Source organism: Hemiscyllium ocellatum, chromosome 19 (assembly GCF_020745735.1).
Source record: "Hemiscyllium ocellatum isolate sHemOce1 chromosome 19, sHemOce1.pat.X.cur, whole genome shotgun sequence".
Lineage (NCBI taxonomy): Eukaryota > Metazoa > Chordata > Chondrichthyes > Orectolobiformes > Hemiscylliidae > Hemiscyllium > Hemiscyllium ocellatum.
Window position 1 is genome coordinate 41,489,819 of NC_083419.1, and position 24,495 is coordinate 41,514,313.

At 40.5% G+C, this 24,495-nt stretch overlaps 1 protein-coding gene and 1 long non-coding RNA gene across 4 annotated transcripts in view; one reads left to right on the forward strand and one right to left on the reverse strand.

The window, feature by feature from the left end:
* Positions 1–3,478: 3,478 nt before the first annotated feature.
* On the reverse strand, positions 3,479–6,416 carry LOC132824718 (uncharacterized). 3 transcript variants are annotated; one of them, XR_009645695.1, is made up of 5 exons: positions 6,319–6,416; positions 5,955–6,098; positions 4,920–4,960; positions 4,551–4,631; positions 3,479–3,706 (listed from the first exon to the last, which is right to left on the reverse strand). It is a non-coding gene; the product is annotated as an uncharacterized LOC132824718 (long non-coding RNA). The 3 variants fall into 3 exon arrangements; XR_009645694.1 differs by lacking the exon at positions 4,551–4,631; XR_009645696.1 differs by lacking the exons at positions 4,551–4,631; positions 6,319–6,416 and adding an exon at positions 6,205–6,270.
* Positions 6,417–6,674: 258 nt separating this feature from the next.
* fbxo7 (F-box protein 7) overlaps positions 6,675–24,495 on the forward strand; it is a 39,423-nt gene continuing 21,602 nt past the window's right edge. Inside the window, exons 1-2 of the mRNA XM_060839390.1 lie at positions 6,675–6,788; positions 22,596–22,778. Coding sequence (XP_060695373.1) covers positions 22,657–22,778 — 122 coding nt within the window. The 5' untranslated portion in view covers positions 6,675–6,788; positions 22,596–22,656. The remainder of the gene's footprint in view (positions 6,789–22,595; positions 22,779–24,495) is intronic.

Sequence of the window (24,495 nt, forward strand, 5' to 3'; positions counted from 1 at the left end):
TATGTATGTTGGCCAGAAACCTTTACTCATGATTTTTTTTGCTTCTTAAATATGTTGTTGCATAAGCTCTCTCAACCTTCTGTATTGCTGTTAGTCCTCAATTGTATTGTCTATCTGACACTTAAAGTATTTATTTTAATTTATATCTCCACTTTCAATAAGAGAGCTTTGTATTTGTTTGTCTATGCTTTTTCTTTTGAATGAGTATACCTTGACTATGCCTGAAGTATCATCTCTTTGAAAATAACCTCAGGTAATTTTTCCCATCATCCCAGCTCTGTTCTTGTCAAACTGAAATTGTCTCTCCCCAGTTAATTGTTCTTACTCTGGAGTGCCTCTTTTTCTATCATCTTCCCAAACCTTACAATATAATGATCATTGTCTCTGAAGTGTTCCTCCACTAACTATTGGTTGACTTGGCCCATCTCATTGAGGAGAAAATGAGGACTGCAGATGCTGGAGATCAGAGCTGAAAATGTGTTGCTGGAAATGCGCAGCAGGTCAGGCAGCATCCAAGGAGCAGGAGAATCGACGTTTCGGGCATAAGCCCTTCTTCAGCCCATCTCATTTCCAAGAATGAAGTTCAGCAGTGCATTTTTTAGTGTTGGACTGGATACATACTGCTGTCGGAAGTTTTTCTGAACATAATCTAGGAACACTTTGGCTGAAATGCTTTTTTCAACCTGTGTTTGTAATAGTCACTCGTCTGTGGTATTTCATAAAGGATGTAAATAATTGTTCTGATAGTGGGTTATCAACCTAAAATGCCACAGATTCGTCTGACCTGAATATTTCCAGCAGTTTCTTCTATATTTCAGGTTTCCAATAGCTGCAATAATTTTATCAGAATGTACATTTAAACTCACACTTAGTGACACCTTTGGGATTTTTGTTCTTTTTACCATATTATTGACTTCCTCTTGCAGATTTTATTGGTCTTCAGAATTATTTATTCCCCTTCCTTTTTATTTTTGTACTGGCTGCTAATTTCAGTATTTCCTAGATCTATTCCCAATCATTTAAGATATTTTAATGGTCAAAGAATCGTTGGATCGATAAAGATTGAACATTGTCCATCAGAACCATTTGGAATCCCCAGTGAAACTGACTTCAATGGAATCGTCGAGGAAATTGAATTTGCAGTGCCCCGTGACTTCATTTAAATCGGTGAATTTGGAGTGCTGACTCACTTAAGCAAATTACTTAACCAGGAAAAACTATAGGATTAGAAACCTCTCAAAACTATTAAACTGAATCTTCAATTCACCATGCTCCCTATCTACTAAATCTAACCCCAACAGTTCCCCTCCCCTGTCTCGACCTGATTGCAGACGCCAGGCCCAATCCACTAAACAAGCACTGGAGCCCAGTCTGACCTCTTTCCTGTAATATGACATGTTCAAAGATCACTCGCCTGACCATCTCCACAGACCCACCATTTTGTTATCACCTGTCCGACTGATGAACAATGGCTGCCACTGGATGTGACTTCCTCTGCATCTGAACATACCTCCAGGCATGTCAAATTCCCTACCTCGCATACCTTTCTCAGGTGGCCTGATATTCCTGAAGGAGAAAGTGAGGACTGCAAATGCTGGAAATCAGAGTTGAAAATGTGTTGCTGGAAAAGCACAGCAAGTCAGGCAGCATCCAAGGAGCAGGAGAATCGACGTTTCGGGCATGAGCCCTTCTTCAGGAATGAGGACTGTGTGCCAAGCAGGCTAAGATAAAAGGTAGGAAGGAGGGACTTGGGGGAGGGGCATTGGAAATGCAATAGCTGGAAGGAGGTTAAGGTGAGGGTGATAGGCTGGAGTGGGAGTGGGGGTGGGGGCAGAGAGGTCAGGAAGAAGATTGCAGGTTAGGAAGGTAGTGCTGAGTTCAAGGTTTGGGACTGAGACAAGGTGGGGGGAGGGGAAATGAGAAATGAGGAAACTGGAGAAGTCTGAGTTCATCCCTTGTGGTTGGAGGGTTCCTAGGCGGAAGATGAGTCGCTCTTCCTCCAGCCGTCGTGTTGCTATGGTCTATGGTATTCCTGAACCCAAACTCCCATCCCACTCCAGCCTGACCTTCATAGACCTGTCATCCCTTCCTCCACCTGGCCTGATTCTCTCAGCCGCAACACCTCACTCTCCACCGTGGACCCTATTTACGATTGCAGAAGGGGATATGGTTTCTATAAAGATTTTCTTTGCTGCTGAATTCATGTATTTCTGGAACAGTTTTGCAGTTGGAGGTCACTGTACAGGAATCTCCAGTGCACAGGCCACCATAAGTCGTGAGTAGTTTTAATTCACTCAGGTTCAGAAATATGGTTTACTGATCTGGATGAAAAATCTGGACTAGAAGCTTAAGGTTTAAGTCCCTTTTATACCTTGTTGGCCATGGGAGAAGTATTCATTACGTGATTCAATGAAATTAGTCCAAGAGGAGTCAGGGTTAATATGTGACTAGTGAACAAGTTAGATTCCAGTTTGAAATCTGGCTTGCTAGGACATGTTTTTGGTTTAAACAAGGTGGTCTTCCTACACCTTGTGATCTTATGGTCTTATCACACTGGGAAAACTAAAACTTAAGCACACAATGCTGCAGGTTTGGTTTTAACAATAAAACAGAAGTTTATTATCCAAAAGAAATGAAGATTAATAGATAATCAAAAATACTTACACAGAACACAAGTTTAAAGAGAGAGAATTCCTTTTTCTGATACACAATCACACATAGGTTTGACTTAACACATGCTTCTATTCCTGGTCTTGAGCATCTGATAGCCTCTTCCTTGAGCCTTCATATAACTGAGAGTAGACTTTCTCAGCTTCGAATACACCTTCATGTTTTAAACAAAAACCTCTTGGACTTTAAAACATTCTTCCTTCAAAGTTTGTGAGGAGATTTGTAGCTCGGGTGCTCATTGTTGTGGTTCTGTTTATTATATACTACTATACTATTATAGGACAAGCCAAACAGAGAACAGCCAGGGAATTCCTAGAGGCGTTGAATCTGTGGATGAGTGCAATCAATAAGCACATCGACCTGGACCCAATATACCGACCACTGCAACAGGCATCTGTAACTAATAACCGGAAGCGGCAGATTCAAACACTACAAATGTCGGAGGAAAGATCACAGAAGCGCTTCACAGGAGGGTCCCAAGCACTGAGGATGTCACCTAGACAGGGGACGAAACATCTGCAACACAAATTCCCAGCTCGGTGAACAGAACCACAACATTCTTCCTTACACTGAGGCAATTTATTTCATAACAGAACTGAACAATCTCCCTTCTTTATGAGTAATGATTTCACACATCCAGCTTCAGCCAATACTTCTGTAAAAGCTGCCCAACTGAAATTCAAAGGCTTTTTATATACAATGGTTACTTCCTCAATCAAAAGGAAAAATATCAATTTCTGACTTTTTAAACTGAAAGCTCAATACACAACTGTTTCTGTTGTTTTCTTGTAAAAAGTCTCCTAATGAAGAATTCCAACCAGTCTATAATAATTATTTTTGTCAGGTTGTGCTTTAAAACAAACAATAATTGCTACAGAGTTAACCATGAGAATATTCTGAAGGTGAACCATATCAGATTTGAAACATTAACTTTGTTTCCCTCTCCATAAATGGTGCTAGACTTGCTGAATTTCTCCAACACTTTGTTTTTATTTCAGGTTTCCAACGTCTGTGGTATTTTGCTTTTCTATTAATCCTTAAAATGGAGAGACACACAAATCAGAATCCACATACCACAAATTGAAATCAAACTTACTATTTAAATAATTGTAAATCACACATCTTACATTGGAATTTTGATTATAGGTGACATTATTGAAACATTCATGATGCTTGAGGACCTTTGTAGAAAGGCTGTTTCCCCTTGTAGAAGAATCTAGGACCAGAGGGCATTATCTCAGAATAAAGGACCATCCATTTAAGACAGATGAGGAGGAATTTCTCCTCTAAAAGAATGGTGAATCTGTGGAATGTTTTGCTGGAGAGGGCTGTGGAGGCTGGATTGTTAAGTATATTCAAGACTAGAGAACCAAGAGTTATCAGGAAGGTGAATTATCAGATCAGCCATGATCTCATTGAATGGTGGAGCTGATCCAGTGGGCTGACTGACCTACTTTGATTCCTGTGCCATGTGATCTTATGGTCTTATCACATTGGGAAAACTAAAGACTTGCAAGACCTGTAATTGATGGCTGGTGTGAGAAACTAAGCTCACACAATTCAATAATTTCAGTCCGAGACAAAATCTGGATCAGTAGTGTCCTTTATTTTACTCTTGCAAGAGGATGTGATGTCCACATAAGGCAAGGGACACACACACCAAATTCAATGAATACTTGATATTTATATAATTTGTTTTTTTTTATTTCATTGCTCCTCCCCTGTTTACATCTTCCACTTCCCTAAGACCGGCACCCATTACTCCTGTTTATCTCTTGCCTTATCCGACCTTGTCTGTGACAAAATGCTTATTTCTGGCCTCACAAGGCCGTTTGACCTCATCCCGCTGTGGATCATTGTTAGGCATATCCTTTCCTTACCATTATCTACTCCTTCCATCTGTGCCTCCCCTACCATATTGATCGTTAAGACCCTTTTAATTGGGGTTTGTTCCTGTGTTTCTGTAAAAGTGGAAAACAGATGTTTATACCTACTCTTTGTACAGGCATATCCAGCTTAACTGCCTCCCCTCACAGCATCTTATCTATTCGCCTGTAATATCTACCATTGTTTTGCTGTCACATTTCATTCTTGCATACAATCTTAGCTAATACAAAAAACAATTATGTATTTCCTCCACATAGTTTCCATTCTTGTTGACTCAGCTCTTGGCTGAAACAATTACACATCGGTGTGAGTTCATTTACTTAGTATAAGTAATTATAATTGCAGAAGTAACACTACTTTACCTATATCCCACATCGGCATCCTAGGGTTTCAGAAGTAGTAACTGTAAATATATGAATGTATAGTTATATTATTTCAAAGTTCCCTAGGTTCTGGAAGTCCCGTGAAATAGTAAACGTAACACTTGCATTCAAGAAAGGAAGGAGAACAAAAGCATGAAATTTCAGACCAGTTCAGCTAGAATCAATCATTAGTAAGATGCAAAATATTTATAAAATCATAATACAATCAAGCACCATTAACATAGCTTTACGAAAGGGAAATAGTTTGACAAACTCATTAGAGTTCTTACAGAATGGAGCAGGCAGGGTGGATAAAAGAAACCAATAGATGCAGTTTATTTGGATTTTGAAAAAGACATTCACCAAGGTGCAATTTAAATGGTTAGTGCTTTAGATAAGAGCATATGGCGTTTGGGCAGCATGCCTGCTAAGTTTTCTTTTATTCTTACTTATGAGGTCCATGTGCGATAGCAACTTCTGGAACCAGAAATCAATGCTATGAAATGTGTTGGCATGCCAATTGCTGTGGACAGCCCCTCGAAGAGGATTTCTCATTTGTCCCAAATTCCAGAATGCAGTTTTTTTGTATTTCTCTGCCAGGATTAATTGATAATTTTCAGGTTAGCAAACAAGTGGAATGCCATAGGGATCAGTGTTAGAGCTTGAATTATTTATGATTGAGAGTTGGGAAAAGGACCAAATTTACTTATGATATTATGAGTAAAAGTAGGAGAAAAACATGTGAGGAAGTTACAGAGTTTGCAAATAGATACGTTGAGTAGGTTAAGTGAGGGTATTACATTAGATTCCCTACAGTGTGGAAACAGGCCCTTCGGCCCAACAAGTCCACACCAACCCTCTGAAGAGTAACCCACCCAGAACCACTTCTCCTCTGACCAATGCATCTAACACTATGGATAATTTAGCATGACCAATTCACCTAATCTTTGGACTGTGGGAGGAAACCCACGCAGACATGGGGGAATGTGCAAACTGCAAAGTCCACACAGCCAGTCGCCGAGGCTGGAATCGAACCTGGGACCCTGGTGCTGTGAACCACCGTGCCGCCCTGGTTTCTGTCAGAGGGTCATTCATCTTTGTAAATCTCTTCTGCAAACAGCAGCGCAGGTTGAAACAAAAACACAAATTGCTCGGAAAACGTAGCAGGTCTGGAAGCATCTGTGGAGAGAAAACTGGGTTAACATTTTGAGTCACGGTGAGCCTTCTTAAGAACAGCAAAGAGTGAATCATTGAATATAAGCAAAGCTCAAATCATGCACCATACACTTTAAAAATTAGTGAGAAGTCTTTGAGTGATCGACGTCAGTGCAGCAAACCTCTCCAATAAACCTCCCCCCCCCCTTATCTTCTGCATATGCACCGACATTTCCCTAGCTACCATCAGTTCTGAGGAACGGTCACCGAACCCGAAACGTTAACTCTGATCTCTCTTCAGAGGTGCTGTCCTAGTTTTCTCTCCAGTACTGGGCTGTGTATCATTGCTGTTCCAACCCCACAGGGAGAGGGTTGTGAGCATGCGCCGGATTGGTTACAGTAGGAGCAGGCGCAGTCGATGGAGTTGGTGGCCCCGCCCTTGAGCGGGCGGGGAGGAGGAGGGGAGGAGGAGGGGAGGGGCGGGGCGTAGGGGTGCGGGGGCGGGGCGGGGCGGAGAGGGGCGGGGCGGAGAGGGGCGGGGCGGAGAGGAGGGGAGGGGCTAACGCGGGTGTCTGGTTGCGGGGTGGGCGGTAATAATCACCATAGTGACCGGGAACAGACTGCGGCTGACATATCCATCCCAGCCGAGTCGGAGAGCCTGAGCGTACCGCAGCACAGCAGAGCAGACGGCCTGCCCTTTCTTTCCCGTTACCTGTAAGTATCACCCGGAGCTCGGTCTGTTGCAGAACTAGGCCCCAGGAGCGGCCTGCTGCATCCGGCTTTATGGCAGTCTGTCAATGCCGCTTCACTGCTGGCTCAGGGCCGCAGGCTTGTGTGGGCAGTGCAGTTTGTGAACACGAAGAGGTTTTGTGCGTGAGCTGTATGGAACTTCAGAAACGAAAGTGAAATTGCTCATAATCGGATCCAGTAAATCAGCGTGTTTTGTTTTTGTTGTGTCATGTCACCGTGTGTATTTCCTACAAACGTTGGTGGGATATTGTTAAAAATCACACAACACCAAGTTATAGTCCAAGGGGTTCGTTTGGAAGCACTAGTTTTCGGAGCGCTGCTCCTTCGTCAGGTGGTTGTGGAGCAGGACCATACGACCCAGAATTTACACCAAAAGATTACAGTGATACAGTGAACAAACCTAGATCGTTAAGTCTTTCATCTTTTATGGGTGAACTTGTGTTTGCAGAATTACATTTGCAGATACATTATATTTTGCTCAAAAATGCAGAATCTGCAAATAGTCAATGCAGGTAGTGAATCCATATAATCTTTGTCGTTTAATTTTTATTTTTTTATATATAATTTTAATATTTATATATAATATATATAATTTTATGTATGACTTATATATAACTTTGTAAATAGAACCAATTTGACTGTCACCTTTTAAGGTACTGGCTGAGCTGAGATGTCACCTTTTGTTATAAAACCTTAAATTATCTTGAGAATGTGACTTAAAAGAAGTTCTGGGATTTACATACATATTAAAGATATGAAACCAGCAAATCCATTCTAAAAAATGAAAGACTTGACAATCCATGTTTGTTCAATGTATCATTGTGTCACATAATAAGACCATAAGACTTAGGAGTGTAAGAAAGACCATTCGGCCCATCAAGTCCACTCCGCCATTTAATCATGGTTGATGGGCATTTCAACTCCACTTACCCGCATTCTCCCCGTAGCCCTTAATTCCTTGTGACATCAAGAATTTATCAATCCCTGCCTTGAAGACATTTAGTGTCCTGGTCTCCACTGCACTCCGTGGCAATGAATTCCACAGGCCCACCACACTCTGGCTGAAGAAATGTCTCCACATTTCTGTTCTGAGTTGACCCCCTCTAATTTTAAGGCTGTGCACACGGGTCCTCGTCTTCCTGCCTAACAGAAACAATTTCTTAGCGTCCACCCTTTCCATGCCATGTATTAACTTGTAAGTTTCTATTAGATCTCCCCTTAACCTTCTAAACTCCAATGAGTACAATCCCAGGATCCTCAGCTGTTCCTCATATGTTAGACCTACCATTTCAGGGATCATCCATGTGAATCTCCGCTGGACACGCTCCAGTGCCAGTATGTCCCTCCTGAGGTGTGGGGCCCAAAACTGGACACAGTACTCCAAATGGGGCCTAACCAGAGCTTTATAAAGTCTCAGTAGCACATCGCTACTCTTATATTCCAACCCTCTTGAGATAAATGACAACATTGCATTCGCTTCTTTAATCACAGATTCAATCTGCATGTTTACCTTTAGAGAATCCTCGACTAGCACTCCCAGATCCTTTTGTACTTTGGCTTTATGAATTTTCTCACCGTTTAGAAAGTAGTCCATGCTTGTATTCTTTTTTCCAAAGTGCAAGACCTCGCATTTGCTCATATTGAACTTCATCAGCTATTTCCTGGACCACTCTGCCAAACTGTCGAGATCCTTCTGCAGCCTCCCCACTTCCTCAGTACTACCTGCCTGTCACCTATCTTCGTATCATCGGCAAACCTTGCTAGAATGCCCCCAGTCCCTTCGTCCAGATCATTAATATATAACGTGGATAGTTGCGGCTCCAACACTGAACCCTGTGGGACACTGCTTGTCACTTTCTGCTATTCCGAAAAAGAACCCCTTATCCCAACTCTCTGCCTTCTGTCAGACAGCTAATCCTCAATCCATGCCAGTAGCTCACATCGAACACCATGGGCCCTCACCTTACTCAGCAGCCTCCCCTGTGGCACCCTATCAAAGGCCTTTTGGAAGTCTAGATAGACCACATCCACTGGGTTTCCCTGGTCTAACCTACTTGTCACCTCTTCAAAGAATTCTAACAGGTTTGTCAGGCACGACCACCCCTTACTAAATCCATGTTGACTTGTTCTAATCCGACCCTTCCAAGAATTTAGAAACCTCATCCTTAATGATGGATTCTAGAATTTTACCAACAACTGAGGTTAGACTAATTGGCCTATAATTTTCCATCTTTTGTCTTGATCCTTTCTTGAACAAGGGGGTTACAACAGCGATCTTCCAATCATCCGGGACTTTCCCTGACTCCAGTGATTTTTGAAAGATCTCAACCAACACCTCCGCTATTTCTTCAGCCACCTCCCTCAGAACTCTAGGATGTAGCCCATCGGAGCCAGGAGATTTGTCAATTTTACGACCTTTTAGCTTTTCTAGCACTATCTCTTTTGTAATGGTAACCATACTCAACTCAGCCCCCTGACTCCCTTTAGCTGTTGGGATATTACTCATGTCTTCCACTGTGAAGACTGACGCAAAGTACTTGTTAAGTTCTCCAGCTATTTCCTAATCTCCCATCGCTAGCCTTCCAGCATCAGTTTGAAGTGGCCCAATGTCTACTTTTGCCTGTCGTTTGTTTCTTATGTATAGAAGGAAACTTTTACTATCATTTCTAATATTACTGGCTAGCCTATTTCTCTCTTTGTTATCCTCTGTTTGTTTTTGTAGCCTTCCCAATCTTCTGATTTCCCAGTGCTCTTGGACACTTTATAAGAGCTCTCTTTTTCTTTGATACATTTCCTGACTTCCTTTTTCAGCCATGGCTGTCTACTCCCTCCCTGGATAATCTTTCTTTTCTTGGGATGAACCTCTGTAGTGTGTCCTCAATTATACCCACAAACTCCTGCCATTTTTGCTCTACGGTCTTCCCCGCTTCCAGTCAATTTTTGTCAGTTCCTCTCTCATGCCCTCATAATTACCTTTATTTAACTGTAACTCCATTACATCCGATTTTGCCTTCTCTCTTTCAAACTGCAGACTGAACTCTACCATATTATGATCGATGCTTCCTAAGTGTTCCCTTACTTTAAGATCTTTTATAAAGTCTGGTTTATTACATAGCACTAGGTCCAAAACAGCCTGCTCCCTTGTGGGCTCCATGACAAGCTATTCCAAAAAACCATCCTGTAAGTATTCCAAGAATTCCTTTTCTTTGGATCCACTAGCATCATTATTTACCCAGTCCATCTGCATATTGAAGTACCCCATGATCACTGTGACCTTACCTTTCTGACATGCCTTTTCTGTGGTACATGTTGCGCCTCTGGTCCTGACCACTGTTAGGAGGTCTGTACATAACTCCCATTACGGTTTTTTTGCCTTTGTGGTTCCTCAAATCCACCCACACAGACTCCACATCATCCGACCCCATGTCATTCAGTGCCATAGATTTAATTTTGTTCTTAACTAACAAGGCCACCGCGACCCCTCTGCCCACCTCCCTGTCTTTCCGATAAGTTGTAAACCCTTGGATGTTTAACTCCCAGTCCTGAACCCCCTGCAACCATGTCTCTGTGATGCCTACCACATCATCATCATTCACGATGATCTGTGCCGTTAGTTCATCTACTTTGTTACGAATGCTACGAGCATTCAGGTAAAGTGCCTTAATGCTAACATTCTTATCATTAGAGATATTGGAAGTCATAAGATATCCTAAGTTATCCTTCCTTTTTGTTGCATTCCTAATCTGCCTCAAGGTTAAATCCACCTGCATACATGCTATCCTCCTGCTTATCTTTCCATTTAACTCCATATTCCCTGTCGCTTTCACTTTCCCTCCCCCCCAACTCAGAAGTTTAAAGTCCTACTGACCACCCTGTTTATCCTCTTCGCTGGAACATTGGTATTCGATCGGTTCAGGTGGAGACCGTCCCACCGGTACAGATCCCCCCGGTTCCAAAACTGATGCCAATGTTCCATGAAATGGAATCCCTCTTTCCCACACCAATCCCTTAGCCATGTGTTTACTTCCCTAATTTTCTTATCCCTATGCCAATTGGCACGTGGCTCGGGCAGTAACCTGGAGATTATGACCCTTGAGGACCTGTCCTTCAATTTCCTTCCTAGTGCTTGATAGTCCCCAAACTAGTCCTCCACCCTAGTCTTGCCTATGTTGTTAGTCCCAACGTGGACCACAACAACTGGATCCTCCCCCTCCCGCTCCAATATCCTTTCAAGCCGGTTGGAGATGTCCCGCACCCTGGCACTGGGCAGGCAACACACCATGCGAGACTCCCGATCCGGCTTGCAAAGGATACTATCTGTCCCCCTAATTATAGAATCCCCTATAACAACTACTTGTCTATTTGCTCCCCCCTTTTGAATGACCTTCTGCACCATGGTCCATCTGCACCATCCTGTCCAGAGCCCTTTTCCTCATCCGTACAGGGAGCAAGAATCTCATACCTGTTGGACAAAGTCAAGGGCTGAGGCTCCTGCACTCCTGAACTCAAGTTCCCCCTGCCTGCCTACAGTCACACTCTGATGTCCCTGATCACTAACTGAATGTGAATTACTTAATCTCCCAGGTGTGACTGCCTCCTGAAACAAAGTGTCCAGGTAACTCTTCCCCTTCCCGGATGTGCCGCAGTGTTTGAAACTCAGATTCCAGATCATCATATCTGAGCTGGAGTTCTTCCAGCAACCAACACTTGCTGCAGATGTGGTCACTGCCGTTCACAATGGGATCAGCCAGCTCCCACATCATACAGCTGCAGCACATCACCTGCCCAGCCATCTCTGCTTAGTTAATTACTTTATTACTTTGTATAGATTTGAGTTAAAATACTTCAATCATTTGCTGTCGATTGTGTCTTATGATCCTGCTTCACAACCACCTGAATACTCTATGACTCTAAGCAGCACTCCTAGTACTTCCAAATAAACCTATTAGACTATAACCTGATGTTCTGCAATTTTTAACTTTGTCACCCCAGTCCAACACTGGCTCCTCCAAATCATGGTGGGATATTGACCATGTAACTTGGGCTTGCTTAGCCAACATATATTCTTTCCAACTCAAGCCATTCACTCTCCTTTCATCACACTTAGAGTCATAGAGATATACAGCATGAAAACAGACCCTTCGGTCCAACCTGTCCATTCTGACCAGATAGCCCAGCCCAATCTAGTCCCACCTGCCAGCACCCGGCCCATATCCCTCCAAATCCTTCCTATTCATATGCCCATCCAAATGCCTCTTAAATGTTGCAATTGTACCAGCCTCCACCACATCCTCTGGCAGCTCATTTCAGACACGTACCCTTAGGTCTCTTTTATATCTTTCCTCTCTCACCCTAAACCTATGCCCTCTAGTTCTGGATTCTCCAATCCCAGGGAAAAGACTTTGTCTATTTATCCTATCCATGTCCCTCATAATTTTGTAAACCTCTATAAGGACACCCCTCAGCCTCTGACGCTCCAGGGAAAACAGCCCCAGCCTGTTCAGCCTCTCCCTATAGCTCAAATCCTCCAACTCTGGCAACATCCTTTGTAAATCTTTTCTGAACTCTTTCAAGCTTCACAACATCTTTCTGATAGGAAGGAGACCAGAATTGCATGCAATATTCCAACAGTGGCCTAACCAATATCCTGTACAGCCACAACATGACCTCCCAACTCCTGTACTCAATACTCTGACCAATAAAGGAAAGCATATCAAATGCCTTCTTCACCATCCTATCTACCTGCAACTCCATTTTCAAGGAGCTATGAACCCACACTCTAAGGTCTCTTTGTTCACCAACACTCCCTAGGACCTTACCATTAAGTGTATAAGTCCTGCTAAGATTTGCTTTCCCAAAATGCAGCACTTCGCATTTATCTGAATTAAACTCCATCTGCCATTTCTCAGACCATTGGCCCATTTGGTCAAGATCCTGTTGTAATCTGAGGTAACGCTCTTCGCTGTCCACTACACCTTCAATTTTGGTGTCATCTGCAAACTTACTAACTGTACCTCTTCTCCTCGCATCCAAACCATTTATGTAAATGACAAAAAGTACTGGACCCAGCACCGATCCTTGTGGCACTCCATTGGTCACAGGCCTTCAGTCTGAAAAACAACACTCCACCACCACCCTCTGTCTTCTACCTTTGAGACAATTCTGTATCCAAATGACTAGTTCTCCCTCTATTCCATGAGATCTAACCTTGCTAATCAGTCTTCCATGGGGAACCTTGTCGAATGCCTTACTGAAGTCCATATAGATCACACCTACTGCTCTGCCCTCATCAATCATCTTTGTTACTTCTTCAAAAAACTCAATCAAGTTTGTGAGACAAAGCCATGTTGACTATCCCTAATCAGTCCTTGCCTTTTCAAATACATGTACATCCTGTTCCTCAGGATTCCCTCCAACAACTGAAGTCAGGCTCACTGGTTTATAGTTCCCTGGCTTGTCTTTACCGTCCTTCTTAAACAGTGGCACCACGTTTGCCAACCTCCAGTCTTCTGGCTCCTCACCTGTGACTATCAATGATACAAATATCTCAGCAAGAGGACCAGCAATCACTTCTCTAACTTCCCACAGAGTTCTCGCGTACACCTGATCAGGTCCTGGGGATTTATCCACCTTTAACCATTTCCAGATATCCAGCACTTCCTCCTCTGTAATCTGGACATTTTGCAAGATGTCACCATCTATTTCCCTGCAGTCTATATCTTCCATATCCTTTCTCCACAGTAAATACTGATGCAAAATATTCATTTAGTATATCCCCCGTTTTCTGTGGCTCCACACAAAGGCAGCTTTGCTGATCTTTGAGGGGCCTTATTCTCTCCCTACTTACCCTTTTGTCCTTAATATATTTGTAAAAACCCTTTGGATTCTCCTTAATTCTATTTGCCAAAGCTATCTCATGTCCCTGTTTTGCCCTCCTGATTTCCCTCTTAAGTATACTCCTACTTCCTTTATACTCTTCTCAGGATTCACCTGACATATGTTTTCTTCTTTTTCTTAACCAAACTCTCAATTTCTTTAATCATCCAGCATTCCCGATACCTACCAGTCTTCCCTTTCACCCTGGCAGGAATATACTTTCTCTGGATTCTTGTTATCTCATTTCTGAAGGCTTCCCATTTTCCAGCCATCCCTTTACCTGCGAACATCTGCCTCCAATCAGCTTTCGAAAGTTCTTGCCTAATTCCATCAAAATTGGCCTTTCTCCAATTTAGAACTTCAACTTTTAGATCTGGTCTATCCTTTTCCATCACAATTTTAAAACAAATAGAATTATGGTTGCTAGCCCCAAAGTGGTCCCCCATTGACACTTCAGTCACCTGCCCTGCCTTATTTCCCAAGAGTAGGTCAAGTTTTGCACCTACTCTAGTAGGTACATCCACATACTGAATCAGAAAATTTTCTTGTACGCACTTCAGAAATTCCTCTCCATCTAAACCTTTAACACTATGGCAGTCCCAGTCGATATTTGGAAAGTTAAAATCCCCTACTGTGACTACCCTATTATTCTTACAGATAGCTGAGATCTCCTTACAAGTTTGTTTCTCAATTTCTCTCTGACTATTGGGGGGTCTATAATACAATCCCAATAAGGTGAGCATTCCTTCCTTATTTATTTTAATATTTTATTGTTTTCTTTCTTATCAACGTTTGCCTTTCATCATATTCTGAATTTCAACTGCATTTGGTTTTTTTGACTTTGGACGAACATAAATTTCTTTTTATTGCTGAAGAAAGATGTGGAGTAGAAGCTTTTTCTCTCGCACTCATAGGGAAAGGTGCAAGAATGCAAAGTTTCAGATATGGCAATTTATATCGGGGGAAAAGAAAAGGTTGATGTTGATTGGCTGAGGCAGTGATGTACAATCCCGTAGCAAGTCCTCAGGGGTCAAAAGGTGTGGTGTTGGAAAAGCACAGCAGGTCAGGGAGCATCCAAGGAGCAGGAGGGATTATGCCTGAAACGTCGACTCTCCTGCTCCTTGGATGTTGCCTGACCTGATGTGTTTTTCCAGCCCCACACTTTTCGACTCTGATCGTTAGCATCTGCAGTCCTCACTTTCTCTCAAGTCTTCAAGGGTGCCTGAAAGAAATTTGGTTTTCATATTACATTCGAAAATATGGAGTTATAGTACTTTACAGAATGATCCATGACAGTAAATTAAGTACTTTTTGCAGTCAGTTTTCATAGAGCAAGCTCCTGCTATTCATAATATGTTAATAGCCATACCTTATTTTGTGATTTGCTTGAGGGATAAACATTGGCCAGGTCACTGTGGATAATTTAATTACTCTTCAAAATAAACCAATGAGCTCTTTCGCATTAATCTTTGAGGTTATTGAGGGCTTGATTTAAATCTTCCAAGTAATGGTACCTTTGACAATACAGCACTTCCTTGGATGTTTGGGACCTGAAGTTCACTGTTGCAAGGATGTGATAAACTAAGTCATGACTGAGACACAAATGGCAGAGGGTGTTGTAATGTTTAAACAAACTTGAATGAATGAAAGCCCTGTGTGCATATGTTATTTCCTTGCAAGTAGTCTGTGGAACAGGATGTACTTGACCAAAAAGGTGTGTGCCAAGTCAACGGCCAAAAATCTAAAAGTTTGAAATTGCATGATTTTGCTGATTTTTGTTACTTCTATCCGTTGACATAATGTAGATTTTGGTGACAAACTTAATGGTGTTGATGAGTTCAATGATCTTGCTGCTTTTTTTTGGTGTAAGAAGTCATTGGTCTGGGAAGATGATGTTGAAGTAAGCTTGGGAGTGAATTTCTGCAGTGTCAAACAAACAGTAGGTACAGCTTACTACTAAATGCCACGGGAGAGGACTGTTCAGTGGCAAGCAGATGGCCTGTCAGATTTCCTGATTGGTTATTAGACGTATCCTAACATGGTGTAAGCATGTAATCAGGCTGCTAATTTGAAGCTTATATGAAATGAAGAGGTTTTGACGAACCATTTGGTGTGGTATTTGTCAGAATATACCCAGCTATTCCCACTCTGTTATAGCTACAATGGCTGGTTTCGTTAACTCTGTTTAGTGATAATACCCAGGGATGTTCAGTGGCGATTCATGAATTGAGAATGAAGATGAACTGACATGTCAGTTCAAGACTATGTGTTTGTCCTTATTCTGTGAGATCAGAATTAGTAAACTTGTGTGAGTAAATGTAAATGATTGAACACCATAGTGTTCATTCATATATGGTCCCATTACTGATTGTAAGGAGTTAATCTTTTTGCAGCAAATGAAGATGCTTGGTTTGAGGACATTGCACTTAGAAACTCCAGCATGAGATCCTGAGGTATTAATTGGCCTTACTGTAACCATCTATGTTTGCTAGGTGTGATTCAAGCCCTTAGACTGTGTCCCCCATGACTTGTAAGCTTGTAGAAATGCATCTTCTGTATTTTCTCAGATGGTACTCAATATTTTAAAGCAAGGTTCGGAAAAAAAATTTTTAAATCCAAAGCTTGTGCATGAAGGAGAACACGGAACAGCTGCTACTATCCTAGATCACCTTGGTCGGCAAATTGAGGCTGTTATTCCTCAAATATCCTGACTTTGTGTAATTTGGATCGCTTATAAAAATTGTGACTATTTAGCTCCTTTTGAAGTAAGATTAGCAGTGGTAACTGATGAAAACAGTGAATGGCATCCTAATAGATGTGATGTCTTTTAACTGAGCTTTTACAATGAGTGCCTGCATGTTGTTACAACACGGGGTAAACCTCTCTAATTTAAACCAACTACACAGAAAAGATTCACCTCGTGCTGTAATCTGTTAAAATTCAAGAGGCAAAGAACTATCCCAGAGGTCACTATTTAAAGTAAAATTCAACAACTTTTTTCTTTAAATCCAGCAGAGAATATTAAAACCAACTACTGTTTACAACTCCTTTTTCTTAAACCTATCTTTTACCTCCCATCTAGAATACCTGTCCGATTTTTTTTTAAAGAAAAAAAAATCACGTTTCAAAGCCAGTCGGCTTTGCCGATTCTCCTTTGCAGACTTTGCTCTGTAGATTCTCTCCAGGTTGGCCTCGATGTTCTGCTGCACTGACTCCCCAAGACAGGTATCTGTGAGAGAGCTCTTCAGCTAGCAGTCTGCATTTGTTGGTCTTTGACAATTCTTCCCCTAACTGTTCAAAATGTCTGGTTTTATACCCCAAAATATTGGATCCTTTCATTGTTTTTAATATTATCAAATTTGATTTTGGTATTTTGGGGCATGATTTAAACTGTTTAGCAGAATTTGAATTTCTTTTTGTTTCATGGCAACCCATCTGCTGCTATTTGTTTCAACCAAATGTTACATTGTTACCTTGTATAGGACTCTGTATTTTATCAGTCGTAGCTAGCTTTTCAACTCTCTTAAAAGCACAGTACATCTCTACACCTTCATAACACATCCCCCCGCTTAAGAAAAAAGGAACCATCATAATGAAAAGATGGCTTTTTTAAAATCTATTCCTTAACCACAATATCATGATATATATTGACTTTATTCTAAGTTCATATTAACTTATTAACATTGAATAGATAACAATCTAATCTACTGTTTTCCAATTAAATGCGTGATAATGCATTTGCAATTACATATTGACAAACTGCAACATGAATGGCATGTAAATTAATTTTTAAAGCATTCCAAGAATGTAAGGGGATTGTGATCTGTGTACACAATTGTCTCCGACACATTGTTCATGACATACACATTAAAAATGTCATAAGGCCAATACTAAACTCAATAGTTCTTTCTCCATCGTGGAATATTTCCTCTGGTTGATATTGAGTTTCTTCAAAAAGTAACCAACTGCCAGTTCAATCCCATCCTCATCTTCCTGTATCAGTACAATATCACGAGCATCGATGGCAATTTTAAAAGATTTTGAAAAGTTTGGTGTAGCTAACACTGATGCAGTGGTTAATATTGCTTTCAAATGGTGGAATGCATCGTTCTGACCGCCGAAACTTTGTGTTGTTGTTCAGCAAATCAGTTAATGATGCCACTACACTGCTGAAGTTTGGAAAAAACTTCCGACAGAATCTGCTTAGTTTCAAGAGTCGAAGCATCTCTTTCTTTGAGGTTAGTCATGGAATTTCCTCAATGGCCTTCATCTTCGTTCATGGAAGTTTGACCCCACAGAACGCAATGTTATGTCCCAAGAGCAGCACCTTTGCCTTCGCGAATTCAGTTTTGTTGATGTTTATTACCAGTTTTGCTTCTCGTAGTTGGCCAAAGAGGTCTGGCAACTGTACCATGTGATCTTTCCAGGACTTACTAAAGATCACTACATTGTCCAAATAGACTGCATAGTTTGTTAACCCATAATTCTTTGGAATGTGGCGGGTACTTCATTCCAAAGGGCATCACTTTGAATTGATATAGCCCATTTTGGGTTATAAATGCAGAAATTTATTTTATCATCTCTGGTAAAGGTACCTGCCAGTAACCACGCAGTAAGTCCACCTTGGTGATGTAACTGGCTTGTCCAACTTTCTCGATATAGTCCTCCAATCTTAGAATTGAATATGAGTCCGATTTTGTAATGCGTTGACCTACCATGCAATCCATGCAAAAACATTGAGTCCTGTCTGGTTTGGGAACTAAAACAATCGGCAAGCTCCACTCGCTATGGCTTGATTCGATGATATCCTTTTTGAGCATTGCCTCCACCTCCTGCTGTCCGGCTTTGAAAGGATTAAGGTGATCAGGGTGTTGTTTTATTGGAGCAGTATTCCCTATGTCATGTACAGTAGCATCCGATTCTTATATATGTCCTTATACTGCCGTAACGAACTTTTTAACTGTGTTCTATGCTCATGAGACAGATAGTTTACTAACCTATCCCACTCCTCAAAGATTTAATCCATTTTGAAGAACATCAAAATCCACACCATCTGGATTTGATTCCTTGCTCTGCGGGGCAGTAACTAACACCTGTTTCTTCAGTTATTTCTCTCTTCTAGTTCTCTGGAGGGGACCTACACTCATTTATAACCCATGTGAAAGGTTCTTCAAATGCAGGAATTGGCAACAAAAGTGTTAGTTTTATTACCGCCTGTGGCTTACCTACCGTTTGGCACTTATGACATGTAAGGCAAAAGTTAACCACGTCCTTGTACATTCCGAGCCAATAAGAATATTTTTGTACCTTAGCCTTTCGTTCCCCAAGGTGACCTCATACAGGTAGTTCATGTGCTACCCATAACACTTCCTCTCTACATGCTACTGTTAATGCAGTCTGGTATATTTTGGCCCATTTCTCCTCTACAGTGACTTACTGTGGTTTCCACTTCCTTCTTAGGATTTTATCTTTCAGATACCCTCTGGAATATTCTCTGCCTCCGTTTTGGAGTATGCATCCACATAAGTGTCTTTTTATCATCTTGTCTTTCTATTGCTGCAAGTCCCTTAGCCTTTCGGGGCTAAACACTTCTGTCTGACTCTCTGCCTGTTCAGGTTTTTCCTGCACCATTATGTCAAACAGGGTGTCCGCTAACTGAACCTCAACTCCTTTAGTTTTTGCTTTGTGCTGTGACTTATGATAGTGGATATCTGGTTACTACACAGTCTGGGAAAATACCAGGATAGTTCTGTTTTTAACTCCTCAGTTTCTTGGTCTTCCTTAGGCTTCTCCACAACAAGAGATGTCACTCACACTTTGGACCCTGCCAAATCATTCCCAAGAACAAACTGGATTCCTACAACTGACACCCTGCCAATCATTCCCACTGTAATCTCCCCAATCTTGAGTTGGCACTCCAACCTGACTTACATAGGGGAACGCTAAATTTCTGTCTATCTATCCCACAAATTACCACACTCTTGGGTAACAGATCAGAAAAAGTGCAAGTTTACTCATCTCGTACTATCAGCAACTGGTTAGATCGTGTGTCTCTCAAAATTATAACTACTTGCCCATCTCCCCTTGTTCTTTCTGAGTAAACCTTACCCACAGAGGCAAATTCTTTAAAGAGATCAGATAGTAACTTCATACCCAGCGCTGCCTAGGCTGTGCACTCTCCTGCAGCTCCTCAACTCTTCTTGGGGTTTCCTTTACTACCTTCATTAATGCCACTGGCTGAGCTTCTTGTACCACATCTTTCCCCACAGTTCCTTTCTTTAATGATGAGCACTGTGACTTTACGTGTCCCACTTTATCACAGTGGAAAAACCTGATGCCTTTCACCTTCTTTCCACCCTTTTGGGCTTCGTTTTTAACCTGTGGTAAATTCTTACTTGTGGTCTCTACTCTTGGTTTCGTAGTGTAGAATCTTACCTTCTCTCAACTTCTATCCCTCAGAGGACAAAATTCTGGTCAGAAGCATGTCTTATGCACCAACATGTACTTATCTGCTAATCCAGCTGCCCTTCTCACTTCCTGCTTCTCAGCGTGAATTCTTGTAATCCCTGGGAGTAAGTTTTTAAACACCTCCAGCAGAATTATCTCTCTTAGAGCCTCATTAGGCCTATCTATCTTTCAAGCACACACCCATCTATCAAAATGACAATGTTGAATTCTTTCTAACTCAATGTAAGTCTGACCTGGTTCCTTCTTTATGTTTCTGAACCACAGTTTATACACTTCTGGTACCAATTGATAAGCACTTAAAATAGCCTGTTTAACCTCTTCATAATCTCTTGACCCCCTTATCTGACAGTTGAGTCTGAACTAGCATTACCCATAAATCCTTGGATCACTCCATATGCCTAGTCAATTTTTCAAATGAAATAAAGAAGTTTTCAATTTTTTCTCATCAAAATGTGTTGGAGTTTTGACATATTTGTATATATCAGTACCTTCTCTTTTAATATCCATCCTGTTAACTTGACTTTGCTGACTAAATTACACCTTCTCTGGTTCAAATTCTCTTTTTCTCTCTCCCTTCCTCTTTGCTCAGCCAGGATTCTTCTCTCTCTTTTTTACTTCTCCCTGGCTTTCTCTTTCTTCTCTCTCACTTTCTCTCTCCCTTTGTTTATCTTCTAACTCCATTTACCTTAATTGTAATTTAAATTTTCTACCTTGACTGCACTTGTCTGTTTCTCTGACACATCTAAGTGTTTGAGCAATTCCCTTACAATTTCAGCTTTTGTCCTTGGTTAAAATCAAATCTAACCTCTTTGCTAATTCTAAAAGTATGGCCTTTTTTCTTTCCTTCCAAACTTTCTTGGCAAATTTTAGACTCACCTTCAAATCCCAGAACCTCTTTAGCAATTTTAAGAGCTATTTCTCCCACTTCTAATTTAACCAACTACAAGTCACAAAATTAAACAAATTGTCTCACTTACGTTTTATTTAAGGTCTAGAAAACTAACTGGAAAGTGTTTAAATCTACTGGGCTTTTTTTGTATCCCTAATCTATTCAAATCTCAGACTGGATCTGTCTAAATCTATTCAAATCGCAGTTGAAAGCCCCCAAACTGTTAGGACACTGTGTAAATCTCTCTACTAATTTAAACCAGCCACACAGAAAAGATTCACCTCATGCTGTAATCTGTTAAAATTTAAGAGGCAAAGAACTATCCCAGAGGTCACTATTTAAAGGAAAACATTAACAACTTTATTCTTTAAGTGCAACAGAGAATATTAAAGCCAACTACTATTTACAACTCCTTTCTCTTAAACCTATCTTTTACCTCCCACTCTACAAAACTAGTCCAATTTGAAAAAAATCCCGATTTAAGATTAAAAAAAAATCACGTTTCAAAGCCAGTCAGCTTTGCTGATTTTCCTCTGCAGATTCTCTCCAGGTCGGCCTCTATGTTCTGCCGTGCATACTCCCCAAGACAGGTACCTTTCAGAGAGCAATTCTTCCCCTAATTGTTCAAAATATCTGGTTTTCTACCTGAAAACATCAGATCCTTTCATTGTTTTTAATATTATCAAAATATTAAATTCAAATTTGATTGGAATTTGGTATTTTGGGGCATAATTTAAACTGGCCGAATTTTAATTTATTTCTGTTTCATGGCAACCCATCTGCTGCTATTTGTTTCGCCCAAGTGTTACATTGTTACCTTGTTCAGGACTCTTTGATTTGTCAGTCCTTGGTAGCTTTTCAACTCTCTTAAAGGTTCAGTACACCCCGACACCTTCATAACGATATGTATTTGTACAGATAAATAAAGAAACAAAGGCACCAGTCAAAGGAGGCAGGGAGCTTTCTTAATGATCTAGTCATTAATGACTGGTCATTTTCCTCATTGCTGATTGTGGGGCCGAGGTGGATACTTTACTTTGGAAAAATAATTGGGGAATCTTTAGGATGTGAAACATACAATATAAATTTGTCATGTGATGCTAGAATGAAAAAAGAAAAATAATATGCTTTCTTTTAAATTATGGCAGACTATGATGTTTCTATGAAGTGTCACTGGATGCTTGGGGTATAACTTGTTCACACTTTCTTATGACCCTGATCTTAATTGACATATTATTCAAGGATTATATTCTCATTTATGATATGTTCCAGCCTGCCAAGAGCTCCCACTTTGGATGTAACTGTGACTGTCTATTCTTTCTAACTGTGGTAGAGGTGACCATTTGTTCGTTTGCTCTTTTCACACCTAATAGTCCTTCAATTTGGTACATTTCCATGACACCATTGGTGTTTCAATGTGTATGTTGTCAAAGTTATCACGAATGCCACAAAACCTAGTAACAAGCATTTCAGTTAAAAAGTGATTCAATTTTTTTTTCAGAACAATGCAGTAATTTTAATCTCTCTCTTACCTCCAGCTCCTCTTGCACCTGCAGAAATTCCAACAGCAGTTGACCACTTCATGTTGAGTCAGCTGCAATGAAACTGCGTGTGCGAGTTCAAAGACAGAGAGGTTGGGTGGAGTTGGAGCAGGATGAGCCTACTCTCGCTGACCTGCGCAGTAAGATTACTAACTGTCTTTTACCATCCATGGGATACAGGCAAGTGAAGCAGAATCACTTTGTTGTTTCTATGATTAAATATACTAAGTGTGCTGTTAATATGATTTGATATGGGAAAGGTCTTTATCTTCATGTTGTTGACTGGGTTATTTTACTGACTGAAATGCTTTTATGATACTTAACCAACAAATTATTGACAATGTTGATAATTTTAGAACATAGAGGTATAGTGGAAATCTCAACTGATACCTTGTAATTCTTATTGGACACTGTAAGTATGAGCAGGCTATGAGAAAGTTTAGGCTTTTGCTCAGTTGGCATGTTGTGCTGTTCTACAAATTTCTGTTTTGTTACTGCTATGTTACATTTTTCCTACTAGTCGATGTCAAGCTAGCAAGCTATATTATTAGAGTTTATTACAGGAACTGAAACCTTGCTAATTCTGTTTATCTATTAACGTTGGATCACTCAAAATTATAGTTTCCAAGTTTCGGTGACTAAGGTGTGAATTCGTTATAAATATAAATCACACAACATCAGGTTATAGTCCAACAGGTTTATTTGGAAGTGCTAGCTTTCAGCGCTCTGCTCCTTCATCAGGTAGTGCTTTAAAAGCTAGTGCTTCCAAATAAACCTGTTGAAATGTAACCTGGTGTTGGGTGACTTTTAACTTTATCTATCCCAGTCCAACACTGGCATCTGCACATCATTATAAATAAACAGACATAAAGGATTTGCAGCACAAGATCAGTAGTATTTATTTTCAGATTTAAAAGAAGATTTATTTAGTTACTATTTGTTTGAAGATAAATGCAACGTTAGACAAGAATGATAAAGTGAATGTAATATGTGTGCGTTGGCAAGTCTTTGATAAATTGCTGTGTAAGGGATTCATCAAAAGGTCATGATGTGCAAAGTGTTTTAGGCAGCAAAAAGTGTGAAGTATCGTCCTTTAGAGATGTGTGCTGAGACCATGTTGCATTTTGCAATTGTGATTTGGAGCTGAGAAATTGGAACTATTTGAATAAGTATTTTGTCCCTTTTAACTTCTCTTCCTCTGGCTCATGATCCAGTTTATTTTCCATCTGTGAAAATATCTTTGTTTTTAACTTGCAATTTTACTCCAGCTGAACAAAGCTTTTAAAAGATTTGATAAATCATCTTAAATCAATCATGTTCTTCATTAAAATAGTTGGAAGTTCAGTGTTTAATGCTAACCTTATGAACAGACATTTATTTGTAAGATCTTTTACTATTGAATGCAGTAAACCTCTCCCCCCCCAAAAAAAACATTAATTTTGATCACAGTAAACATAAATTGAACAAAAACACTTTGATTTTATTTAAGAATAGAAATCTGCTTATGTATAAAGAAAGTTATGAAAATTTTGTTTTGGTGATGGTTCTGCAGAATCATGTAACTCAAATATGTTTTTCAAAATCTCTGATCTGTTCCTGATTTGTTTTAACTGACTTGTTATTGGGGAAAATTAAGGTCCTCTGTTTACGCACAGGGATGTTAGAACGTACTTGGTTTTTTTTGGATTAGGCCTCTGTAAAACTACTTTTTCTGTTTCCTATTTCATAGTGTCTTTAATTGTGCATTGTAGAATTGATTTAAAACTATGACTTGTGTATTTATATTCATATTTCTTCAAATAACTGAAAGATACTTATTATGGAGTTATTCCCAGCTCTCTGCAGGTTGCCTGACTGATAACAAGCCAATCATATCTGCCAGTGAACTCTACTTAAC